Source organism: Achroia grisella, unplaced genomic scaffold (genome assembly GCF_030625045.1).
Source record: "Achroia grisella isolate CSIRO2021 unplaced genomic scaffold, CSIRO_AGI_Agris_v1 utg1360, whole genome shotgun sequence".
In the NCBI taxonomy this organism is placed as follows: domain Eukaryota; kingdom Metazoa; phylum Arthropoda; class Insecta; order Lepidoptera; family Pyralidae; genus Achroia; species Achroia grisella.
This window is the reverse complement of record NW_026712626.1, coordinates 2,707,476-2,730,319: the sequence shown is the minus strand read 5'-3', so window position 1 is coordinate 2,730,319 and position 22,844 is coordinate 2,707,476. Positions and strand designations below refer to the sequence as shown.

Genomic DNA, 22,844 nt, shown 5'->3' with positions numbered 1-22,844 from the left:
TGTGTTGTATTCTCAATATGTCGCAACAATTGTTGTAGATTCCATTTTGTATGTTATTTTTTATTAAAGTTTATTTCTACACTTGGAGATAATTTTAATTACTTATAGAAATTCTCAAATATATACAATCGAAAACTAGTATTTTAACCACATAGTCTCAATTCGACTTCGTTGCCCATGTACATGTCTATACCACGAATTATCTTCGTATATTCACCAAAATAATGTAAATAAAACTAACATTGACATATAATATTCACAAATTAAGCAGAATAATGTACCATCAAATTTTAAACATGAATCCTTACATTAGATTATAAAAATATTAAAAATTCTAAAGGCTACCTCACAAAACACTGTTACTCATAGTATTATATACTTAAAACATGTGGCAACACTAATTTGACAAATGTTTAGTAGATTATATTTTCTAGTTTTTTTCGTCAGTTCACCCTGAAAATGTGTGGAAGTGTGTCATGCGAAATTCATTAAAACCTACCTATATTGTTATATTCGCGTATTACCAAAGAAAAGTGTTATATCACAACATAACCATCCATCAAGGAAATCGCGAAGAAAATTACTTTGGATTGCACAATAATATAATAACCTACTGGTAAGTTACATTGATAGATAATCTAAAAAGTGAAATTTCCTGATTTCACATTATAATACTTAGCGAGCGACTTGCGGTCTACTTTTACAGAATTATTATAGTTCATGTTCTAGATTGCTGTCTACGAGCAATACAAGGAATAAATGTGACGAAAAACTATTTGACTATCCCGGTGTTTTGTTTTTTTTTTTAATTTAATTCTCTTGAAACTCTATGATAATTCTCTATTTATGTACTAATTCTATATTTAAATATTTTTATATATCAACATTATTTTCACATAGATCAAGATTTCTATGAATGAAAAGTTGATTTAAACAGCAGTTGAATGATAGATGCTAGCATACATCGTCCATTAAATTATTTAGCTTACATCAACTAACTGACCTAGTCTACGGTTGTATACTGTGACCTTGGTGATTCTCTGCTTTCTAATAACTAAATTTGTTTACATACCTACCTATCGTGTCTAAGAAAGAAATATTTTAGCTATTTATTACAAATTTGCAAATATAATTTATTTGTTCTTTATCGCGATATCACACGCGGAAATCGTTATCAACGGTTTCCATAGCATCTAATTTAGGGAAATAGGTACTTTCTTAATGGAACAAACATCGTAAAATGATGTTATATGCAAAATTTCTAATTTATTAGAGCATTAAAATCTGTATTGATTGTCAGTCAGTTGGGATAAGTGTGTTGATGTATGAACCATGCGCGAGGATTCGTCCGCGTATGTTTATCAGGATAAAAAGCAATCATAGATAATCCAGAAGTAGAATGTAAAAATTATCTGTATTACCTCAAAATTACCACAGTCTAACCTAAGCCCATAAGCTAGTTTCTTTGTAAAATTGTTTAATTGTAAAATTGTAAAATTTTGTTATCTCTAGTATATGTAATTGGTTTGTATTTATTAGTTGTAATTTTGTTTTAATTATTATCATTAATATTTTAAATAGTGCCCTCTCTCTCCCCCCTTTTATATATATATTTTTGGTGCCACTGAAAACCAGCTGTATGTTCACCTAGGACATACATTAAAGCTGAGTGGAGCCATTTCAGTGCATTATTGGATGTAAAAAATGTTTATTTTATGTTAATATTTTAATTATGGTAAATTAAGTTTAATTATATGTACATTTTATTTGCTCTTTTTTTTCGTTTGTTGTTTATATTGTATTTTTTACATTGCACTGAATAAATATTTTTCTTTCTTTCTTTCTTTCTTTCTTTCTTTCTTTCTTAAAATGTGTTTCTGTGTATGGTTCAGATTAGAAACTAAAATTATAGTATAAGAAGAATGACTTCTTAGTGCTCTGGAATGGCAACCCATAAGTAGTATCACAGGTATCACATGATAATGTGATATTCATCTTGTATATAGGTGATGGGTACAGTTTACCATCAAATAGACCTTGTTATCATCCCAATTACTTAAAAAAAAAGCCAATTTTAAGGATGACTTTTTTTATTGTTAGAACTGACAATATATGATAAGATTAAATATCTTTAAATGTATTACTAATGATGTTAATCATACTTTTCTAGAAAAAACAATATGTATATATATACACTAGTGATGTACACAGTTAGAGGAGAAGATTCTTCTTCTCTTCTAGAATTATGGACATTTTACAACACTAGACACATGACACACAAACCTTTGCAACATATTCTGTCAGATCAAACTCCACTCTGTCTCCACTGAGTCAAGTGTCAGTGAATTCAGTAGGAACGAACCGTAATGATCATTACAGTTAATTCCCACTGAATTCACTAACACTTGACTTCATCCTCCACTGGTGCCTCACCTATGTATACACTTAGAACAGGTGCACCATTCAATAAGTATCCATTTAAAAATAAGGTACTGGCCTAGATGTTACAAAATGAATTCCTATTTTTTTAATTTTTAAAAAGAAAAACAAAATTTAGAACTCCCATCTAATCTAAACATTATATTATACAGCCTACCATGATACTAGTAGTCTAATAGCATTCTCTTACCAAGTGAAAGATCTAGAAACAGAAATAATCTTTATTCAAGAAAGAAATAGTTTATATACATGGTTGTTTATGTCACAGTGAAACTAACATTACTGTTTAACTAAAACCTATGCTTTTCTAAAATTCGCACCACCTTCAAGGCAATGAAATAGAGATAATCTTTATTTAAATAAACTCAATAAGCACTTTTAAATTGTCATTTTTTTTATTCTACTAATCATTCAGAATGCAGACTCATCGCAAGAAGAATAAGCAAACACTTTCCTTTTACTGTGTTAATAGGTTCTTATGTGCATGCTTTTAATTTATTTTCTATTCATTAACTTGACCAATATTATATATATTTTATAGTGATAATATACTTTATTTATTCCACTTTTTTTCTTAATTATTTGTTACACAGAGCAATGAGAACATTTGTAAAGATGTATGGTTTTTGCTCTATGCATACAATTATCATGTGATTTTTTTTATTCTGCATCTATGTGATAATTGACCTCCACATATCACTGCTTGGCTGGTCTTATATTTTGTTTACGGGATGAGTATTTATTTGGGCTGTATACTTTTACACTTGGTCATAATTTTTATTAGATTAAAAATTATGATGAATAAAACATTCTGTGAAAAAAAAACATGAATCATTTTTATTTTATATTAAAACCGTTTTTTCTTTCGAATTCAAAATCAAAATATCTTTATTGATGTAGGTCTATTACAGACTCTTATAAGATGTCAAACCTAACGTCAGTTCAGAATGATTTTGAGATGAGAAGTAGTTATTTTTCTACAAGAAACTCAGCTCAAATTCTTTTCAAATAAATGTTGTAACGTTTATAAATAATCTCATATTTCTCATATTCGAGAAATCGATTTCATATACTATACCATAAATATGATTATAAGCAAAATAAATTCGACATACAACAGCAATGTTTTGAATTTAAAATTCAAATATTATAATACATTGTTCATACCTAATTCTTTTGATATGAACTGAAGATGCATAATTCACTAAGTACCGGAAGTTAATAATGGCGTTTAGTGCCTTGGCATAGTTAGTTTTAGAGCTCCGCTCCAAAAAGGCAGTCAAAGCCAGCGTGTTGTATACTAGCGAGTTTTTTTTTTTATTGTAGATGATAATGGAATGGTGCACCCGCCTGCGCTAACGGTTTACGCTGGCGGGGCACCAGTGAGGATGATAAGATGAACATGAGGTCGGGTCAGTTAGCCCATCGTGACAAATTCACCCGGAAGTTATCACAATGGTTTCCAGGGGGAACCGCCTGGAGGTCTACCTGACATGGTACATTGCTAGCAATAAGATCATCAGACCACATTACTAACAATCCCGTCCCCCCTATACTAGCGAGTTACCCCGACATCGCACGCATGTCGGGGTAACTCGCTAGTTCCTAATTGTCCAAAATAAATATCTTTAACATTTAAATGTGGATTAAAACTTTGTTCCCCTTTTTAATAATATAATAATAATAACAAATATGTCCAGCTCAGGATATCTAACGACACCGTAGACTAGGTGCAGGTAGAAAGGAACATCAAATAAGTGCTTTCTACATGTTTGGACATAATTATTGGGCGCTCATATAGATATTGATGCTAATTCCATTTGTTTACATTTTTCTCCTCTTAACACACTTATAGTTTACTAGCTTTTTCCCGCGGCTTCGCTCGCGTTAATTCACCCTTAGGGGTGGAATTTATTAAAATCCTTTCTTAGGGGATGCCTACGTCATAACATCTACCTGCATGCCAAATTTCAGCCCGTTCCGTCCAGTGGTTTGGGCTGTGCGTTGATAGATCACTATGTCAGTCACCTTTGAGTTATATATATTTAGACTTAAAAGCTGACCCCGCAATGTTGTTTTGCGATATAAATTAAAAACGGTATTAAAAAATAGGGGGTGATGATATAAGGGTGAAATTTTAGAGTTATATGTATTTTTAATGCCACATCATAAAAAAATAATATTAGGGATGAGCAACCCTTATCTCTTAGGGGTATGAAAAATAGATGGTAGCCGATTCTCAGAACTATACATAAGATCGTTTGATCGAATTCAAATGTGTTATAAAATATTTTCTTTGTAAAAATGCTTATTATGAAATTGAAGTATTTATAAATGATAGTAATGTTTTTTGTAAAATATATCTAACTTAAAATTCGTAGCGCTGACAATGTTATCTGATTGAACAGAGATTAAGTGCGTAGCGGTTTTTATGTTGATTGTCGCATGCCTAATCCTTGTTGTTAATTAAATATAAGTAAATCAATATTTATTTAAAAGAGCAACACACAAATTTCTTGTTCATTCTTCTTGTGATGAGGCTGCATTCCAAATGAGTGGTAGAATAAAAAAACTTGACTATTCAAAAGTGTTTATATTAAGTTTATTTGAATAAAGATTATTTCTATTTCGATCGATCGAAGATCGATCTGGATCATAGTATTTTTTTACATTGTTGTTTTAAATTATTTATGCTACTAACAGATCCGGTCACGCATTGCTGTGGCTAAGGTTGTTGAATAAAATAATATTGCGACTATAAATTGAGATGTAAGCTATCCTATCTTTCAAGTTGGATCAAATTGCAAACAATGTGCAAATCAAATTTGCAATCGGTTCAGTAGTTTAGGAGTCCAACACAGACAAAAACCGTGACAGGTAAACACACGGCCGCCTGGAATTTAACTTTATTTTTCTGAAATAAAACTACTTTTATTTCAGAAAAATAAACTTAAATTCCAAGGAGTCACTTAGGCTACCCTAAGTGACTCCTTATTACATCAGCTACCTGCCAATAGAAGTCTCGTCAACATCGGTCCAGCCATTTCAGAGATTAGCCGGAACAAACAGACAGACAGACAAAAATTGTAAAAAAAATATTTTGGTATATGTAGGTACCGTATTTATATTCATATGCATGTAGTAAAAAATGTTTATTTCAATATTACAAACAGACACTCCAATTTTATTTATATGTATAGAGATACATATCTATTTCGTTTAGTTTTAAGAATTACATCGCATAGCAAAACAGGATGAAGTAACGATTACACTTGGACAGGAAATAATGCTGTGTACAAAATTTTGTAAAGACACGATTTGAATAAATAAGTATAACTTATCTTATTGTATTTTACATTCTCGATAGTCGAATTTATCCGCATGTATAATAAACATAAATATGTATACTAAGCATCGATTATATATTATATATATATATATATATCGGGAAATTCATCACCACACGCTAGAACCTAAGTGGTCTCGGACAGTGCGGTTTCAGAGGAGCGTCCTCCCGCGTGCACTTACATTGTGGAATGAACTACCTGCCGAGGTTTTCTCACGACAGTACAACATGGGGTTTTTTTTTTTGGTGGATGATAATGGAATGGTGCACCCGCCTGCGCTAACGGTTTACGCTGACGGGGCACCAGTGGAGGATGATAAGATGAGCATGAGGTCAGGTCAGTTAGCCCATCGTGACAAATTCACTAGGAATTTAACACGATGGTTTCCAGGGGGAACCGCGTGGAGGTCGACCTGACATGGTACATTGCTAGCAATGGGGTCATTAATCCACATTACTAACAATCCCCCTTCCCCCCCAACATGGGGTTTTCAAGAAGGGTATATTGATGACACCCCTGGTGTCCAGGCGTCCGTAGGCTACGGTAATCATTTACCATCATATCATATGGGTCATATGTTTGTTTGTCACCATCGTATTATATATAAATCCTAGCTGTCCCGGCAAACATTGTTTTGCCTTAAAATAAAAAATAAAAATTAAGGGTGGACTACCCCTAACATTTAGGGGGATGACAAATAGATGTTGGCCGATTCTCAGACCTACTCAATACGCTCACAAAATGAAGAGAGAATCATGAGAATCGATCAAGCCGTTTCGGAGGAGTATGGGAACGAAAACTGTGACACGAGAATTTTATATATAAGATTAATCTTACAAACAAGTTATTAAATACATCACGATTTTTAAACATAATTATTTACGAAACAGACGCCATCTCTTTTCCTGTTACACTCAGGTCAGATGTGTATCTCTTTGTTAGGTTTGAATCTACAATACGTCTTCCGTCATACATGTATGTAGACATACAATATTGTTTGTTTACATGCAAATGTATGAGCATTTACATGACGTCTCGACGAGCTACAGTCAAGTAACGGTAGATTTGACTTTTTATGGATGATAATGGAATGGTGCACACTACGCTAACGGTATGCGACAGGGCACCAGTGGAGGATGATAAGATGAGCATGAGGTCAGGTCAGTTAGCACATCGTGACAAATTCACCAGGAATTTATCATGATGGTTTCCAGGGTGAATAAGATGAGCATGATTTTTTTATGGACAGCTCGTGATCACGGCTAGTACAACGTAGTCGAAATGTTGAGATAGGTAAATACTTGTATAATGACTTCGTCCGCGTGGAATTTAACTTTATTTTTCTAAAATAAAAGTAGCCTAAATTACTCCTTATTACATCAGCTACCTGCCAAGTCCCGTCAGAATCGGTCCAGCCATTTCAGAGATTAGCCGGAACAGACAAACAGACAGACAGAATTTTATATATAAGATTAAAATGCTAAACAAGCTTACGGCCCACCTGATGGTAAGTGGTAACTGTCATTATCTATTTTTTATATATCAATATAATCTATCTATCTATCTACTATACGGACAATTCACTCAACGCCATCTAGTCCCAAAGGAAACAACTTGAGTTATGGGTACTAGACAACTGATATAAATACTTATATATATTTTTTGTAAATACATACATAATATACATAGAAAACACCCAGACGAATGCAAACAATCATACTCATGAATAATTTTAGCACTGTACAAGTATTTACGTCAGCATATTTTTTATGCGAGTACATAATAATAATATCAATATGGGTACTAGGAAACATATTATAAATAATTAGATACATTTTTTTTTAAACAGATAGCAAATGATCATAATCATGAATACAAATTTTAACATGTTGCGAGGAATCGAACCCGCGACAATTAGAAGTAAGGCGGTGCACTAAACCGCTACACTATATATTTCGCTGAAACCTGCTTAGCGGTAAAAAGTTAATACACATTATAGCATGTTGCGAGGAATCGAACTCGCGACCATTAGAAGTAAGTCGATGTACTCAACCACTACACCATATATATTCAAATTCAAAATATCTTTATTCATGTAGGTCTATTACAGACTCTTATGATATGTCAAATCTACCGTCAGTTCGGAATGATATCGAGATGAGAAGAACTGACAAGAAACTCAGCTCGTATTTTTTTCAAATAATAGTGGAACATGTTCATAATAATACACAGTCATTAAAATTAAAATTTGGGAGAATAGAGTGACCACCAGCATATGCTATGGCAAAGAACAAAAAATTTAATCGGTGTTTACAAATTTTGAATAGTCATATTTAGATTCTACCACACATTCGAAATGCAGATTCATCACAAGAAGAATGAGCAAGAAACTTGTATATCGCTCTTTTTAATAGATGTTTTTTATGTAAATAATAGGAGCGAGGAATCGAACCCACGACCATCGGATAGTAAAGCGGTGTGCTAAACCACTAGACCACATAACCACATAAATAAAAAAAAACCTATTTATTATTATTATATGTCGCTGAAACCTGTTTCACGGTAAAAATCGATCATGCTGTCATGGTATGATCTAAAAACATTAGTACTTTGCTCTACCCGCCATCTTTAATTCCAGACATAGGTCAAAGGTAGCCGGTATACCTGAAAAAAAAACCTCTATATACGTCAATACACCGTCAATTTGTCTAACGTGTAACATGAAAAATTGGAAAATCGGTCAAGGGCGTCTCGGATATAGTAACAGAGTTCCGTAGGTCATTATGATTTAAGAATTTTCAATAATGGTAGTGGTTCAGTAGTTTCTGCGTGAAAGAGTAACAAACATACTCACAAATTTTCGCGTTTATAATATTAATAGTATTAATTCATATGTATGTTAGTCTATAATGTATTTAATGTATAATTTTAATGCGTAGCGTATGAGTAAATTAAGTGCGTAGCGGTTTCTATGTTCATTGTCGCATGCCTAATCCTTGTTGTTAATGTAAATATAATTAAATCAATATTTATTTAAAAGAGCAACATACAAGTTTCTTGCTCATTCTTCTTGTGATGAGTCTGCATTCCGAATGAGCGGTAGAATAAAAAATCTTGACTATTCAAAAGTGCTTATATTAAGTTTATTTGAATAAAGATTATTTCTATTTCTAATGGGCCTAGGAGCCTAAAAAAATAAAAAGAAATATGAAACATCTTCCTTAAAATATAATCTTCCTAACCATAACAGTTAATTAAAAAATTGCGTTACAGAATAAACTAGTTTAGAAAATTCAAAATAACTTTATTCATGTGGATCTATTACAGACTCTTATGATATGTCAAATCTACCGTCAGTTTGGAATGATTTCGAGATGAAAAGAACTGACAAGAAACTCAGCTCGTGTTCTTTTCAAATAAATGTTGTACATGTTTACAATAATACAGATTCATTTTTAAATTCAAATTTGGGAGAATAGAGTGACCACCAGCCTAGGCTATTGCAAAAGCAAATAGTCTAATCAGTGTTCGTAACCCGAACAGACCAGTCCCCACAACAACTTTCAAATTCAAATTCAAAAATCATTTATTCATGTAGGACATTTTAGCCGCTTATGAACGTATTTTTTTTTTATATTATATTTTTTTCCCTACCGTCCAGTTCAGTATGGTTCAGTTTAACAATTCGCCAACTGAACCCCAAAAATAACATTGTTCAGATGGAAACCACTGATGTGTTCAGTATTTCAGCGAGCGGAAGACGCAAAGGTTGTGTTTCGTGAATTCGTTAACATGGTTTCCGCCAAACAGTCAGTTGTTATGAATGGTTACAATGATCCACCGGACAAATCAAATGAGAGTGATATGGATTGTGTTGTAGCCGACTTGGTTAAAGTGAGGTACGCATTCATATTCCCACTAGTAAATATAGTCTGTTTTTTTATCCCCGACACTAAATATCAACAAACTAGGTTTACCTAAGTGCCGATTGACGAAAGTTAGTAATTCGTTTTATGGAAATTGCGTAAGGTTTTACAACAAACTCAATTTGCCTGAAAAAAAATTCTAATGTGTTATAAAATATATTATTTGTAAAAAAGCTTATTATAAAATTTAAGAATTTATAAATGATAATTATGTTTTTGTAGAAAATATCTAACTTAAAATTCATAGCGCTGACAATGATATCTGAACAGAGATTAAGTGCGTAGCGGTTTCTATGTTGATTTTCGCATGACTGATCCTTGTTAATGTAAATATAATTAAATCAATATTCATTTAAAAGAGCAACACACAAATTTTTTGATTGTTCTTGTGATGAGTCTGCATTCCGAATGAGTGGTAGAATAAAACAATCTTGACTATTCAAAAGTGATTATATTAAGTTTATTTCAATAAAGATTATTTCTATTTCTAAATTGACAGGTGTAAATGTCAAATTTTCAAATAATGTTACCACCTGTAGCGGGGTAGTGGTGTACCTGCGATACCGATTTGTTTAATCGGAAACTTTTATTTTAACATTACAATATTACATTTAGAGGTTTACATGACGTTTTCTCAGCAGATTTTCAAAATTACTTACATTATTATATTAGTGTTTCCATTGCTGTCGTATTATACAATACAAAAAAAAATTTTGTCGTGTCCGTACATATAATATTTTTTTATTGTATTAAGCGGCAAACTAAGATTTTTTATTCTTTCAAACAGCTAAATATTTATATACGTGTCTGTTTTATAATATATGACACCATAAGAAGGTTATTTGTTTTATAAAAAAGCAGTTTAAAGTTAGTCTTAATTTTAGTAAAAAAAAAATTGATACAACAACCACAAAATTATTAATACCTATACCTTATTAATTTTATAATCTTGCGTGTTAAATAAACACCCACACATTAATTCTGAGTAACCTATAATAATGGGTAATTAATATTGATTTTCGATAGTAACACAAGCCTGTATAAAAATTATATTATAATAATTATAAAAATATTATATATTATATAATATTATAATAATAATAATAAAAACCAAAGTAAATAACGCGATGACTGCGAACAGGGATGAATGGAAGAGAAAAACATATTACGCCGACCACAAATAAATGGGATAAGGAAAAAGCATTACATGTGTCCTTTGTTATATTGTTTGTGCTTCTTCTTTACTGTACGTTGCAAATAAAGTATATTCTATCTATCTATCTAAGAAGCAGATGATGATGATGATATACAAAAACCTGGCAACATCGGTAATGTCAAATTCGTCTCCGGGATTAATAAATAGACTATAGATATATAATTACCTTTATGCCAACATTAACATTATTCGAGGACTTGGTGATCTAGCGGATTAGCAGGCCGCCATATTTCCGATGGCCGCAGGTTCGATTCCTCGCACGGTACAAGGATTTGTATTCATGATGTAGTAGCTCGTATGGGATGAAGAGAAACCACTAATTTAGTACAATGCTACAATGAGTATAATTGTTTGTATCGGTCTAGGTGTTTTCTATGTATAATATGTATGTATTTACAAAAAAATCTATGTATTGATATCAGTTGTCTAGTACCCATAACACAAGCTCTGCTTACCGTGGGACTAGATGGCGCTGTGTTAATTGTCCTGATATATTATTATTATTAACATATTAAACAAGCAGAGGCGAACTTCTTAGCATTTTTTTTTATGTGGATGATAATGGAATAGTGTTTACGCTGGCGGGGCACCAGTGGAGGATGATAAGATGATCATGAGGTCAGGTCAGTTGGCCCATCGTGACAAATTCGCCAGGAATTTATCACGATGGTTTCCAGGGGGAACCGCGTGGCGGTCAACCTGACATGGTACATTGCTAGTAATGGTGTCATGAGTCCACATTACTAATAATCCCCTTCCCCCCACTTCTTAGCATTCCATGGATTCAAACTGCGGGTCCATCGTGTGGCAGAGAGGGAAACTCCGAGCAGTTCCCGGGACTTGTGACCCGGGTGTAGGTTTAAGCCCATTAAACCTACACCCGGGTCACAAGTCCCGGTTTCTTTACCGACGTACGTCAAAACTCACCTTCACCGGTCGTGTTTCTCTCCGTGCCTAGACAGATCTGGTAGTAGCCTGCTAGTGCAGCTATAGATACACGTTCTATATGCACATGCATATAGAATAATAATATAATAAATACACCCAGGGGGGAAGGGGATTGTTAGTAATGTGGATTGATAACCCCATTGCTAGCAATGTACCATGTCAGGTCGACCTCCACGTGGTTCCCTCTGGAAACCATCGTGTTAAATTCCTGGTGAATTTGTCACGATGTGCTAACTGACCTAACCTCATGCTCATCTTATCATCCTCCACTGGTGCCCCGCCAGCGTATACCGTTAGCGCAGGCGGGCGCCCTATCCCATTATCAACCAAAAAAAACAATACACCCAAGGAATCTGTTTAATTTTTTTTTAATTTTTGTAGATGACTCATTCCATATTTTAGTCTATCAGTTTGTTAGGACGAAATAAAATTAAAAATTCAAGTCTGCTTGGCTTTGCCAGAAATTCTTTTACAATCTAATAACTCTTTGCAGTCTAATAAATATTATATTATCTTATAAATAACTAGCTGTCCCGGAAAACGTTGTTTTGCCTTAAAATAATAAAAAAAATTAGGGGTGGACTACCCCTCACATTTAGGGGGATGAAAAATAGATGTTGGCCGATTCTCAGACCTACTTAATACGCTCACAAAATTTCATGAGAATCGGTCAAGCCGTTTCGGAGGAGTATGGGAACGAAAACTGTGACACGAGAATTTTATATATAAGATTTATATCTTAGTAATTGTTAGAAAATTCTCTTTCTCTTTTTAAGTTCTCTTTTTAAATAAAATATTTTTTTATGCTTTCCTTCTATTATATAATTTGCAGTTCAATTTAGTAATTTGTAATATTTAAAACAACAAAAAATACAAAATAAAAGCTATACATTAAGTTAGTAAAATTCTTGTGTAACAGTGTTAGTTGCCACAAGAAATAGAAATAATCTTTATTCAAATAAACTTAATATAAGCAGTTTTGAATAGTCAAATTTATTATTCTACCGCTTATTCGGAATGCAGATTCATCACAAGAAGAATAAGCAAGAAACTTGTGTGTTGCTCTTTCACACTTCTCCAAAACGGCTTGACCGATTTTTATGAAAATTTGTATCCATATTCATACCCCTGATTGATAATATCCATATTCAGTACGTCTAAGAATCTGTTACTATCTATTTTTCATACCCCTAATTAATAAGGGTTGTCCACCGCTAATACTTTATTACTAATTTTTGGTTAATTTTTTTTATAAAATAGAATTAAAAATATGTACAGCAACACTAATATTTCACCCTTCTACCATCAACCCTTATTTTTTAATAGCGATCTTCATTTATATGGCAAAATAACGTTTGGTCTGAGAGTAATATAGATATTATTATATATAGAGTAATTATATATATGTAAGTAAAACACAATGTAAGGTAACATTCAAAAGGAAACTTTACAATTATATGTTGAAACAACAAGATGAGTGTTAACTGCATTCCGTTGTCGTATAAAATATATAGTAGTAATTTCTTGTATATATATTTATATATTTATTTATTATTATTATTATTATTTATATATTGTTGTGTTTTTGTATATATATATTCATAGGTATGTAAGCTTAATACTATCAATATATATACCTAAGTTAGGTAAATACAAATAGTATGCCTTTACCCATTACTGCCCTTCAACCGCTTTCTGTTTCTACCCAATGGTTAGCTGGTAGAGAATGCCATATGGCATCAAGCTCGCCAATTGTACATTATTTTAAATAGTGCAATTAATTTACTATTAATGGTATTTGTATGTATTTAGTATTCATATAATATCTAACTTTTTATTGTGCGCCACCTACTTTTCCCTCACCCAATGCTTCTATCTCCCTGGTTGTTCTGTAAGAGATTGCTTTCAGCGATAAGGCCGCCTTTGCTTGCATATCTTTCTTTTTTTATTTCTTTTTTGTAATTATTTGTTTCTTTTATGCACAATAAAGAGTTTTATTATTATTATTATTATTATTATATATATATATATATTTTATATCTCTCTTTTTACGGGGGTAATATATTCAAACACGCGTGCCTTAGCCAAGCATGGATGAGTTATTTGATGAAGATAGAAATTTTCTGACTATTCGGCATGTGTTTAGTATGACGGCTTTTTGTAATAGGTCTATTGTAGAGGAGGGGATATGCAACGTGTCTAGGTGTTTGTTCAGACTTTTTGGTATAACTCCTGTGGATGACAAAACTATGGGTACTATGTGGATGGTGTGTGCTTTCCATTGTTTTTTTAATTCTATTGCTAGATTATTATTATTATTATTATATTTTGATTTGTTTTGTATGGAGAGGACATACAAACTTAAATGTATGATAATAGTTAACAATAAGTGTACGTAAACAGGTTAGATAGTGATAAGTCATAGTTTGACGTCAGTAACATGTAACTAATCTAAAAACACGAAACACCAAACTCTGTGTATGTTGCGAACTATTTTTTATACCAATTTTATTATTTATGTTTTTTATAATATCATATTGTTTTTATCTGACATTAGCTTTTGCCCGCGGCTTCGCGCGCGTTAATTTGTCCCTTTAGGGGTGGAGTTTATCGAAATCCTTTCTTAGCGGATGCCTACTTCATAACATCTACCTGCATGCCAAATTTCAGCCCGATCTGTCGAGTGGTTTGGGCTGTGCGTTGATAGATCACTATGTCAGTCACCTTTGAGTTATATCTATATAGATAAGTCATTATTACACAATATTTTACGACTATACCAGTGCCGTTTCGTTTGGTCGTTGTCCTCACATCTTTCACAGTGTATTTATTGTTTTTTAATCAATTTTAGAAGATATAGTTTACAAGTTAATTAACAATATTTTTTGCTCACAAAATATGTGTGAAAATTCTGTTGGAACTACATTTTTGCCAGCGCTAACAGAGTACGCTGGCGGGGCACCAGTGGAGGATGATAGGATGAACATGAGGTCATGTCAATTGGCCTATCGTAATAAATTAAACACGATTGTATCCAGGGGAGCCGCTGAGATCAAACAGATATGGTCAGCAGGGAGTTATTGGGGAAGTGGATTGATTTTTGGAATGTCGCACCCGTCTGTGCTAATGGTATACGTTGGCGGGGCACCAGTGGAGGATGATACGATGAACATCTGTTCAGATGAGTTGGCACATCGTAACAAATTCACTTTGAATTTATCTCGATTTCCAAGGGGAACCGTGTGGAGGTCAACATGACATGGTACATTGCTAGCAATGGAGTCATTAGCGTAACAAATTCACTATGAATGTATCTCGATGGTTTCCAAGGGGAACCGCGTGGAGGTCGACCTAAGATGGTACATTGCTAGCAATGGGGTCGTTAGTAGGCATTACTCACAATCCCCGTTCTTATCTTCAGAGATTAGCCGGAACAAACAGACAGACAGACAAAAATTGTAAAAAATGTTATTTTGGTGTATGTACAGTATTTATATTCATATGCATGTAGTAAAAAACGGTTATTTCAATATTACAAACAGACACTCCAATTTTATTTATTTGTTGACTAACCGAGTCGCATTTTCCTTGTTATTGCAAAACTTATGACATTTGCCAGAAAAAAATTCAAATGTCTTATAAAATAGTATCTTTGTAAAAAAAGCTTAATATAAAATTGAAGAATTTATAAATTATAATAATGTTTTTATAGAAAATATCTAATTTGAAAGCGCTGACAATGTTATCTGATTGAACAGAGATTAAGTGCGTAGCGGTTTCTATGTTGATTGTCGCATGTAAATCTATCCTTATTAATGTAAATCTAAGTAAAACAATATTCATTTAAAAGAGCAACACACGAGTTTCTTGCTCATTCTTCTTGTGATGAGTCTGCATTCCGAATGAGCGGTAGAAAAAAAACATGTGACTATTAAGTTTATTTCAATAAAGAGTATTTCTATTTCTATGCTTGTGGGGACTGGTCTGTTCGGGTTACAAACACTGATTAGACTATTTGCTTTTGCAATAGCATATTCTGGTAACCCTATTCTCCCAAATTTGAACTTAAAAATGAATCTGTATTATTATAAACATGTACAACATTTATTTGAAAAGAATACCAGCTGAGTTTCTTGTCAGTTCTCAGCTCGAAATCATTCCGAACTGACGGTAGATTTGACATATCATAAGTCTGTAATAGACCTACACGAATGAAGATATTTTGAACTTGATTTTCTAATATTTTTCATTTCATCTCTTCTATTGGAAGCGTGATGTTATTTTTGTTATGTTACATTATTATTCAGTGATATTGAATTTATGACTTAGCGTTTACCAATACACGCGGCGACAATCAAATATTATAAACGTATACCTAACTTGCGTGTGATTATATATTTTAACAAACAACGACCAAAATTTAAAGGAGGTTAATTCAACACGTCTTCAGTTTTGACCGTGACCGCACCTAACTTTTGCCGATTTTACACAAACAATAAATAACCCTGGCCAATTCAGACAGCGCCAGTCTAGTCGTAAGCTAAGCAGAAATGCAAGAGTACGCACAAGACAGACGAACTTTGCATTCCATTTTTTTTATGGATAAGTCCGCGGTTTACTGCGTGCAATTTATAGCCTATATTATTCTGATGTATAAGCTATATCACTGTAAAGTTTCGTCACAATCAGTTCAGTAGTTTTTGCGTGAAAGAATAACTAACATTCACCTATATTTACAAACTTTCGCGTTTATAATATTACTAGCTGTGCCCTCAATTTCAGCCGCGTTAAATAAAAATATAGCCTATATGTTATTCTGATGCATAAGCTATATTACTGTAAAGTTTTATCACAATACGATCAGTAGTTTTTGCGTGAAAGAGTAACAAACTTCCATCCATACTAACAAACTTTCGCGTTTATAATATTGTATATTAAGATTAAGATAAGATAGTGGAATTGCGCTAACGGTATACGAGGATGATAAGATGAACATGAGGTCAGGTCAGTTAAAGTCCGTGGTAAATTTACGATGAATTTTTCACGACGGCTTCCAGGCGGAATCACGTGGAGAGAATTGTTAGCAACAGCTATGTATAGTCGAACTATCCAAATGGATTGATACATATCACTATTATCAGTATAGTGTCACATGACACCGTGTTCAGTGCCCTCGATAATATGGACTCATGTGAAATCTTAACGAAACTGGATATGAAGGTCAGCCAGTAATGATGGCGTTTGGGAAATTGTTACAACTTCGTAAACCAACCTTTCAAATTTAAAAATCATTTATTCATGTAGGACTTATTAGCCGCTTATGAACGTCCATTTGTTTTAATTTTTCCCTATCGTTCAGTACAGTATATAGATCCAATTGAGAAGAACTAGCGAGAAATTCAATTGAATTACTTTTTTTAAAGCCAGTTTATTTACAATGTATATTTATATACGTGTCTATGTCTAACATTAAATGAAAATCCCGTACGTGAACAACTATTGCTGTGCTCGCTCGTCATTCAAGTAATCGTTTAGTGAGCGAGGCTTTGCTCTTAGAGTAGTTCATGCACGAGATTTTCATTTAACGTTGGATATAGACACCTTTTTTTTTCTTATGAGTTGTTTGGGCTATTGTCAGATGCATGGACCTGTAGCACTATAGATCCCAAAATTCGATTCTGGTTCAGGAAAAAAAACTTTAAAAGTAAAATAAAAAGCAATTCAATATTTTATTTATATAAACCCATTGGTTTACTTTATAACCATGTTACCACACGTGTGTTACCATTCCAGAGAACTAACATATCAGATCTCCTTGTAGCTTTTTTTTATTGGGTTGTTTGCGCTATTGTCAGGTGCATGGACCTATGGCACTGCGACCTATAAAGATAGAAATAGAAATAATCTTTATTCAAATAAACTTAATATAAGCACTTTTGAATTGTCAAGTTTTTTTGATTCTACCGCTTATTCGGAACGCAGATTGCACGAGAAGAATAAGCAAGAAACTTGTGTGTTGCTCTACTTGTTCGCTCTAGATCTATTGTGCTCGCCCTTTTCTAAGTTCATTACCTAGACCCATCAGGGACAAGAATTGAAGGATATTCTTATGATAGTGATGGTTTTTATCTCCTCAGTATTAAGTATACACTTTCCAAAGGAGATATTACGTTTATGCATGAGTGGGCAACAACATATAGGACGTTTCCTCTTCAGTTTGGCAAAATCTTTAATTTTTGTTGTGCACAGGCCTAGGTCAGGTAAAACAAACTCTGCTTAGCTTGGGGCTAGATGGCGCTGTGTGGATTGTCCTCGGATATTATGTGAAGTCTACCTAGCTTAGTCACAATACGGAAACCAGACCAGATGGCTATATATCATACGTGAAAATACAGGAAATAATCATTTACTCAACTGTACACACATCTGAATACGTCAATACCACAGAATAATTGGCAATTATAATTTACTTTCATCTATTTTTGGACAACTTTTGTATTGTTTATTAACTCTTAAAATTTTTGCAATGTTTATTATTAACTAGCTTTTACCCGTGACTTCGTCCACGTGGAATTGAAGTCGCGTGTAGGTAGCAGTGCTACAGGTAGACAGGTCTTAGCCCCTGACAGCACAAACCCTTAAAAAAACAGAGTTTGTATTATGGGTTATGATGTGACACCCGTGGTACTACTCACTTGTTGCCATTCCAGAGTACTAAGATGTCATGCCTCTTACCCTGTAATTTCATTGCCTAATCTGCACCTTACAACCGAAACAGCTTACAAAACAAGTTGCTTGGCCGCTGAAATAAGTGAGACTGAAGTACACACGCAGACTTTTTTAAAAAGTACTATGTGTACCCGCAGCTAAAATCTAGCCTATGTATAATTTCTGATTTTACTGTAAAGTTTCATCAAAATCGGTCCAGCAGTTTATACGTGAAAGAGTAACTAACATCCATCTATGTACTATCATTTACCCCCTATCATCCGGGAATCCATCAAATCCATCTTGCGTGTTGCTTTTAAAAAAAAATGTTCATCATTACATTTTTAATATCATGAGCTAATACAAACAAACATAGTAAAATATCTGACAAATTCCTAGACCTAATAAACATAATTTAAATATTCTAATACCATAATTAAAGTGCGATGGACACACAATTTACGAACAAATCCGGTTTATTAGAATAGACATAATCTTTATTTTAATTAAGTGATAATATTCATATTAATATAGTGTTAATATTAACTTAATAGTTTCTTCAATTAACAAACACGAGTGTTTTCTATCTTTACAGAAATAAGCTGCTAAGCAGCTCCAACGCAGTAGACGACACCATGAAGGTATGGGGCGCCCATGGGGAATTCTGCGCGAGACACCAATGGGAGGTCATAGTCGCCACATTGGCTCTGCTCGCCTGCGCAGCTAGCGTTGAACGCCATGGCCCGGGTACCAGGCCGGAGCACTGCGCCGGCTGGGCCAGGGCTTGCCCCGGATTAGAAGCGGAGTACCAAGCTGCAGACGCCGTCATCATGACCTTCGTCCGCTGCGCAGCCCTTCTATACGCTTACTACCAAATCTCTAATCTGCAAAAAATAGCATCGAAGTACCTTCTAATCGTTGCCGGGGTGTTCTCAACATTTGCAAGCTTTATATTCACATCAGCCTTGGCTGGACTGTTTTGGAGTGAACTGGCGAGTATAAAAGACGCGCCATTTCTGTTTCTACTCGTCGCCGACGTCGCTAGAGGCGCTAGGATGGCCAAAGCGGGCTGGTCAGCGGGAGAGGATCAAGGGAAAAGGGTTGGTCGAGCACTAGCACTATTGGGACCAACAGCCACTTTAGATACCTTACTGGCAATTTTACTAGTCGGGGTCGGCGCCTTATCAGGAGTTCCGAGACTAGAGCATATGTGCACATTCGCCTGTTTAGCTCTCCTTGTCGACTATGTAGTATTTGTGACTTTCTACCCGGCTTGTTTGTCTTTAGTCGCTGATTTTGCGTCTGGAAGAAAAGATATGGGTTCCGACAGTCCCTTTTCAGAAGCGGACCTAAAACCGAACCCTGTAGTACAGCGGGTTAAAATGATAATGGCTGCTGGATTACTATGTGTCCATTTGACCAGTAGATGGCCTTGGAGTTCCGATAATGGTATAGTTGAAGGCCCCAGCGATGATCTCGCCACTGCTACACATGACAACGTATTATTACACTCGTACGTGAAATGGTTTTCTGTTAGTGCCGATTATATAGTCATAGCGACATTGCTTTGCGCTCTAATTATAAAGTTTGTGTTCTTTGAAGAACAGAGAAACTGGGTTATAGATATGAATGATATGACAGTCAAAGAGGTTATGCAAAATGATAACGAAACGAACTCTGGGCGCAAACCTTTATTCTCTGTAGGCGATGATTCCAATTCAGAAGTATCAACTCAGACTGATGAATTAATTATCCACGAAGACACCGAGTGGCCTGTACTATCACCGAGTTCATCAGCAGCTAAATTGAATGCTAAAAAACGTCCAATGGCTGAATGTCTTGAAATTTACCGGTCAGAAGGAGCGTGTACGTCTTTGAGCGACGAGGAAGTGATTATGCTAGTCGAACAGTCACATATACCTCTTCACAGACTCGAATCAGTATTAGGAGATGGGTTAAGAGGTGTCAGATTACGTAGAAGAGTTATAGGCACGAGATTCCAAACAGAAGATGCTATCAAGCAACTTCCATACCTGAATTATGATTACGGCAAAGTACTGAACGCATGTTGTGAGAATGTCATCGGATATGTTGGTATTCCTGTAGGATACGCTGGTCCTTTGGTTGTAGACGGTAAAGCTTATATGATTCCCATGGCGACTACAGAAGGCGCCCTAGTTGCTTCAACTAATAGAGGTGCTAAAGCAATAGGAAGTAAAGGAGTTACAAGTGTGGTTGAAGATGTAGGTATGACGAGAGCACCCGCTGTTAGACTGCCGAACGTAGTCAGAGCCCACGAATGTAGGCAATGGATTGACAATAAAGAAAATTACGCATTAATAAAAGAGGCTTTCGATTCTACATCAAGGTTTGCGCGCCTCCAAGAAGTTCACATTGGAGTCGATGGCGCTATATTATATTTACGATTCAGAGCTACAACGGGAGACGCTATGGGAATGAACATGGTATCCAAAGGCGCTGAAAACGCTTTAAAACTACTTAAAAACTATTTCCCAGACATGGAAGTCATCAGTCTCTCAGGAAACTATTGTTCCGACAAAAAAGCAGCCGCTATTAACTGGGTTAAAGGAAGAGGGAAGAGGGTGGTGTGCGAGACTACAATAACAGCCGAAAATTTGAAGACTATCTTCAAAACAGACGCGAAAACTTTAGCGCGTTGCAATAAAATCAAGAATCTGTCTGGATCTGCTTTAGCTGGGTCTATAGGAGGCAATAATGCTCACGCAGCTAATATGGTAACAGCTATTTTTATAGCGACCGGGCAGGATCCAGCTCAAAATGTTACAAGCAGCAATTGTTCTACAAGCATGGAAGTTTGTGGCGAGAACCGAGAAGATTTATATGTAACATGTACTATGCCGTGTCTAGAGGTTGGCACGATTGGAGGCGGCACAGTTTTGACTGGCCAAGGGGCGTGTTTAGACATCTTAGGGGTGAAAGGCGCTGGTGCATATCCCGCGGAGAATTCTGCGAGGTTGGCATCCTTGATATGCGCTACTGTTCTCGCAGGGGAGTTGAGTTTGATGGCGGCCCTTGTGAATTCGGATCTAGTGAAATCTCACATGCGGCACAATAGATCAGCTATCAACATGCAAGTAGCAGCCGCCCCTGAGATTTCGACAGTCACTCTAGAAGTACCAATGTTATAACACATCTTGCTGAGATGAGAGAGATTCAACCGCTTTCTTTATCTTAAGGTGATCTGACGATAATATATTAATTATTGATATAATTAGAAACTGATATTGCTTTAATTTATAAGTTTGTTTATTGACTGCAACACCATGTTTCCACTTATTTTAAATGTATACAATACGTGTACACTAAGAATATACTAGTATTGCAATGTATAAGATGACTCTATTATTCAAATTAGGCTATTTTAATCATAGAAAATATTTAAATTATTAACCGGGTCTTAACACGAATAATTTTATGGCAAACTTTCGTTAAACAATCTAGTGACGGTAGATGAAGAAAAAACTGCTGTCACCTATCTACATTGACATCGCTGTTACTCCAGTCAGCTCGTGACCACGGCTAGTGCAACCTAGTCGAAACGTCGAGAGAGGTAAATACCTTTATTTGCCATAAAATTATTCGTGTTAAGACCCGGTTAATAATTTAAATAATGTATATTAAACACGAAAGTAGAAAATTAACATAGAAAATATGTTAGGAATTTTGTTGGTGGAAACGGGGGGGTTAATTTCTAATGTGATTTGACATAAAAATAATTAAAAATGACAGTTGGACAACGACATACGATTACTAAAATTGTAATATAATATTATATATACTAAATGCAGCAAAAGGAATAATAGATTTTCTCGTATTATTTAGTATTATCTGTTTTATGTGCAGACATATTTTTTTTAATTGTAGTGCTCACATACATCTCTATTTGCCGTGTAGTCGACAGGAGAAAATGCCTTAAGGTGTTAAGTATATGCACCATTTGCTACGGCATTGTGCTTTGTAGTTTTAATAAATAAATCAAGAGATCATAACTTCTGTATAAATAAATGCAATATATACACATCCTATGTGGTTATAGCCCACTCATGCATAAACGAAATATCTCCTTTGGAAAGTTTACACTCTATCCTGAGGAGATCAAAACCATCGCTCCTAAGAATATCCTTCAATTCTTGTCCCTGCAGGGTCTAGGTAGCGAACTTTAAAAAGGACGAGCACAATAGATCTATATAGGTCGCAGTGCTACAGGTCTAAGCACCT

General features: G+C 34.5%; 1 protein-coding gene across 1 annotated transcript; it reads left to right on the top strand.

The window, feature by feature from the left end:
* The first annotated feature begins 459 nt into the window (after positions 1–459).
* LOC131855303 (3-hydroxy-3-methylglutaryl-coenzyme A reductase) lies at positions 460–22,546 on the top strand. The gene is made up of 2 exons (XM_059206558.1): positions 460–616; positions 19,180–22,546. The coding sequence occupies exon 2, from the start codon at positions 19,220–19,222 to the stop codon at positions 21,752–21,754; it is 2,535 nt and encodes an 844-aa protein (XP_059062541.1). The 5' UTR covers positions 460–616; positions 19,180–19,219; the 3' UTR covers positions 21,755–22,546.
* Positions 22,547–22,844: the final 298 nt, after the last annotated feature.